At 45.9% G+C, this 4960-nt stretch overlaps 1 protein-coding gene across 1 annotated transcript; it reads right to left on the minus strand.

The window, feature by feature from the left end:
• On the minus strand, positions 1-4736 carry LOC118241219 (eukaryotic translation initiation factor 4 gamma 3-like; the record flags this gene model as incomplete). Its single annotated transcript, XM_081708670.1, has 9 exons — positions 1-562; positions 639-758; positions 1694-1930; positions 2089-2235; positions 2419-2616; positions 3791-3943; positions 4069-4188; positions 4282-4406; positions 4604-4736. Coding segments are annotated over 9 exons (1416 nt in total), but the record flags the coding sequence as incomplete, so codon positions are not given.
• Between the last annotated feature and the right edge of the window lie 224 nt (positions 4737-4960).

Consider the following 4960-nt stretch of genomic DNA (forward strand, 5'->3'; position numbering starts at 1 on the left):
GACACAAATTTCACTCAGATTGTGTGAAAATCCTAGGACTGGTATGAAATTAGCAAAAACAAACAAACAAACAAACAAAAAAAGTTAAATCTAATGGGCAGAGCCTATCTGAATTCAGGAGAAGCCAAGGAAGAATAAAATAAAAATAAATAATAATATTTCTATATTCATCTCTGCCTTTTGTTTGGAACATCTGCAAATGTTACATTTAGTTTTAACTGCAGTTCATAAAGGAAAAAGCAAAAATACATTAGAGTCAGAACTTTTGTTTCTTTGTCACACAGTTTTATTATTGTTTTGAATTATTGTATTGTCTTTTAGCACACGTTGGCAAATGTGTCCATCCTTCTGTCAATTGTCCTTGGACCTGTCCTCGGCCTCACACAGCCAGGTGAAAAAGGCTGTCACGGATTTGAGGGCCACACCTTTGCCTCTTGTTTTGCTTGGACAGCAGCTGCTGGTGCACCTTCCTCTGCTCCTCCTGCTCCTCAAGTTTGGCCTCCTTATGGATTTGCTCGATGGTCTTGGGCCCGTGGTCAGCTCGCCGCGACACCCAGTTATGCTAGAAAAGCAAAATCAGCAGATGCATTCTTTTGCATCACCATGCGCTGGAATGGCAAACACAAACACACAAACACAGGCAGAGTCTCTAACCAGTCAAGGTCGATGACGTCCCGGAGCAGGAACCGAATGCGTGAGGAAGCCCTCCTCTCCTTCATTGTCTTTTCTATATATTTAAAGTAGTGATCCATTTTTGGCTGGGAGAGAGAGAGTGTAAGAGAAACGTCGACAAATTTCAGGTATTCTTCCCCTTTCGATTCGATCAGGTGTGCTCTCAGCTGAACTCATGTCGCAAGACGTTTATGACTCTTATGTAAACCCTGCTGCCTTGCACGTTGGTCAGTGCTGTAAAGCAGTTCACTGCCACTGTGGGTGTAGCTGTGCTGTCATCAGCTGCACTTGGCTTTGGGGAATCCAGGGTGCAGCAGCAGGAGGCGGCAAACGTGGAGGAGGCTGTGAGAGCAAAACCTTCTAACAGCTGACCAGTCCTGAATAAAAGCCTTTCATTTTGTCAGCTGCAGTAGGAGCAGAGCTAACAACCACACTGACAACTTCACTAAACAACATGAACTTGGACACTTTTAAAATCATTGCCAAGGCCTAATAATACACTGATATCAGCGCAGCATGCTAGTCGCACTATAGATGATGATCCTAATTAGTTGGCTACCCTGTAGTCAGAGTGCAGGCAACAGGCAAGCAACAGAAAACACTGACAGCAAAACTTTTATAGACAACATTTCAACATGCTTGTTTTTTGGTTAAAAGCGTGCATGGAGAAAAAAATATACAATAAAAAAGACCAGGAAAATGAAACACAAATAACTGTCACACTAGGTGGTGACTGAACTGTCAACATTACAACTGTTGTTCCTACCAGAGACAAAATGGACAGTCAAGATACAATATTCAAAACATCTTCATTCAGTTTTGTTGTGTAAAGTACTTGCTGTGAAAAACACATCATGGACAAAATCCGGAAAAATGTGCACAGACGCTGCACTGCACACTAGCACTCATCTACACATGCACCGAAAACCTTTACATGACATACTAAAGATAATCCGATGCAAGTGCTGAGCATCTGCTGAGAATATTAAATCAATCCAGACCAGCCCCGCGGCCTGCTTACCCTGGCCTTCTCCAAGTCCAGGTCTTTGCCGATGGCTGTGAGGAAGTGGCACAGATGCTCCAGGCTCTCCTCGTTGTGGTTCATGAATAATTTGACCACGCAGTCGTGCATGATGGCCTCCGACAGCATGCGCAGCTTGAACAGCTCCCCGATGAACTTGATGTTGCCGATGGACCTCCTGTGGGCCTTGTCCTTCGCCTCCTCCAGATCCTCCTCCAGCCTCTCCCGCTCGCTGGCCTTGCGAGGAGTAACCAGAACAAAGACAAAAGCAAGAAACAGCGCGTTTGGACCCGATAACGACCTGGCCGCCTCCCAGCACTGCTGCCGATTTCAGTCCCCTTTCTCCTGATCTGTGGGTTGGTGAGTCGGGTAAACTAGACAGGAGTGCTGCTTACTGAAGTGGCCGCTTCCAGCTGGTGCCGCAGCTTCTCCAAAACATCATTGTTGACCTTGTCCTTCTCAAACTCCTTCTGACAGCGGTTCAGCAGCAGCTTTTGGAAACTCACAGTGCTGGTGGGCTTGTCTGCCATGGGCACTTTTAACTACACAGGAAAGACATGTAGGAGAAACACTTGGGTATAAGATAGTGTTGAGAGTTCTGTTACTAAACAGAAGCTGATTAAAGCTCCATGTCCGTTTAGAGTGGTTCAAACAGAGTTCACTTCTGTGTGGCATTTGCTTTTGTATGGAACTTCAGCAGCAATGTATGGGAACATGTTACTCACCATAGCCAGGCAGCTGCACATATTGCCATAGGCCATAGAGAAGCTGGGCTCATCGATGGCTTTTTCAAAAACCAGGTCAACCACGCCTTTGAGGCGCTCCTCCGTGTCGATGGTGAGGTCCATCACCTGCTTCATCAGCTGGTTAAACATTTGTGGTGTCAGTTTGTTCAAGATACTGCGCACCTTCTGGAAAAGCTCCTGGAGAGGAAAACAGACTACCAACTAAGCTTTCCATTACAAAGAACCCAATCTTTTGTTAAATTCAGCAGTTCTTCCACATAATGACTAACTCCTCACTTTCACCAAATATTTACTCTGCCATTTGGAACTTTGTCATGAACAAAAATCACTCAGCTTTACTATATAGACCGATAAAGGCATCATACATCAATCACACTTTCCGAGAAGCGTAGCACCGGCAGCAAACAGTTTATCAAATCTTATCAACTAAAACCCCTCATGTGCTCCAAATTCAAATTAAAAGAAAACCCATTAGAACTACCTACAAGAATTTCAGATTTAATCAACATATAACTCCTACAAACAAAATAATATATACATAATAACCAAATCTGATCCAATAATAACCCTACCGACCAGACAATGCAATGAAGATCTGTCAATCTCTCCCAATGCTGAATTGCGCACAAATTTGCAAGAATATTTTAAACACAACCACTGGGCGCTAACCTATAATATATACAAGATCATCCACAGAATACACTACTGTTCACACATAATACCGTAGATAACTATGCATGCCATATGGCACAGTACACCCATAAAACATTTTTGGCAGGAAGCTGCCAACCTTTTATCACACTCTCTAAATATCCTTCGGTCCTCATCTCCCGCAGTGTCTGCTAGGAGACACATCAGCAATCACTGGGACAGAGAGGGCCTCCAAAGCATACACCATTAATCCAAGAAAACCATACTTCTGAACTGACAAACAAGAAAGCACCATTACTCACTAGAGAAACTTACTACTGAATTGCAATGGCAAAAGTTTTATGCATGCATCAAAAACAAAACTACTCTTTTTTAACTCAAGTCTGAACACCTCACTTCAATAATCTACAATACTCTCTCACCAAAATCAACACCACAATCAACAAAAGGAACAACAAGCACACAAGATCTGGCCCTCAGTATCATCACACCCCCTGTTTACACTAGAAACCAATGTCCCCCTGCATAGCTACATTCGTGCACACTCCCCACACCCACCCAATTAAACAACGACTCTATAATTTAAATATCCAATTCTTGAAGAGCATATCGCAAAAAAAAATAAGTAGCTTTCAAGCCAACCATAACAGGCTGTGACTCTGAAATCTGAAAACAGGGCATGGCGGAGTGAGGTGCTGACCTGAGTTTTCTGGGTCTCGGGGTTCTGGGTGTTCTCCCTTTTCCTGCCAGGTTTCCAGGCATTCTCGGCCTTCTTCAGCTGCACCTCGTCGTTCATGGACACGTTGGTGATGATCTTGCGGGGAGACGGCTGTCTCGGGCCTACACTGAGCAGCTGAAGCAACGAATGGGTGCTCTTTATTATGGGCGGTAACAATGTCACAAAGACCTCGGTCACATAAGATGACCAGGCGCTCATTAATTTGTGACAGAAGAGAAGGGACGAGCGGAGAGACCCACCGGTGCACCCCTGCCTCCAGGAATTGCCCTGCTGAAGTCTGCAGAGGCTGGGTTGAAGCCTGGGTCTCTGGCGATAAGGCGAGGGTCCACCTGCTGCAGGGGCAGCTTGTTTTGTTTGATCTAGAAAACAACAGAGTCAAGTCGAAGTCCATCAGCCCCTCTCCATGGAATGGTTTTAAAGGTCCCCTAAGGCCAATGTTTTAGCAGGCTAACCTTGTCCAGTACCACATCAGAGATGGGAGGAAGCCCCTCTGGCTTCTGCATGCAGGCAGGCATGAACTGGAAGGCCGAAAGGAAGTCTCTATCATACTGCCTCTTCCCATCCTTCAGCTCTGGCTCTGCATGCAGAGAGGGGTACAGTGAGCACCTGGAGAGAGGAATCACCTCTCTGTCAGGACACTGGGCCTGCCCCACAGGAGTGTCCTCTTTTGGCTTCTTCCAGGTGTTGGATAAACTAATAGCTGTAAAACATAACAAATCAGTCTGGTGTCTTTTTAGTGTTCTAACATAGCATGTCATGCATGTGGTTATTTACCTTGACTCAAGCTTTGCCTAAGCTTGGACTGTAAGATGGGCCCCACTTTATCCTCCAGCAAGACCTCTGGATCCTTCCCAGTCTCTTTCAGCTCTGTCCCAGTGGAGGCTCCACAGGCCTGGACTGCCTCTATAACAGCCTGGCCTGGGAGAGTGAGGCCTGAAGGAGCAGCAGTGCTGGAAGGCAATGAGGGCGTCAGCGTGCCTGAGGCAACCGCCTCTCCGGCTGCTGGACTTGCAACCTTCGCCAGACAGTGGGCCTCCAGGGCCAGGCCGACACTGACATTCCCCTGCTCTGCTACCTGGCTGTTCAGCTGCTGGGATTTGAGGTATAAAATGTGAGGATAATGAGGGTGTG

Source organism: Electrophorus electricus, unplaced genomic scaffold (assembly GCF_041902795.1).
Source record: "Electrophorus electricus isolate QZ-2024a unplaced genomic scaffold, ASM4190279v1 Scaffold103, whole genome shotgun sequence".
Taxonomy (NCBI): Eukaryota; Metazoa; Chordata; class Actinopteri; order Gymnotiformes; family Gymnotidae; genus Electrophorus; species Electrophorus electricus.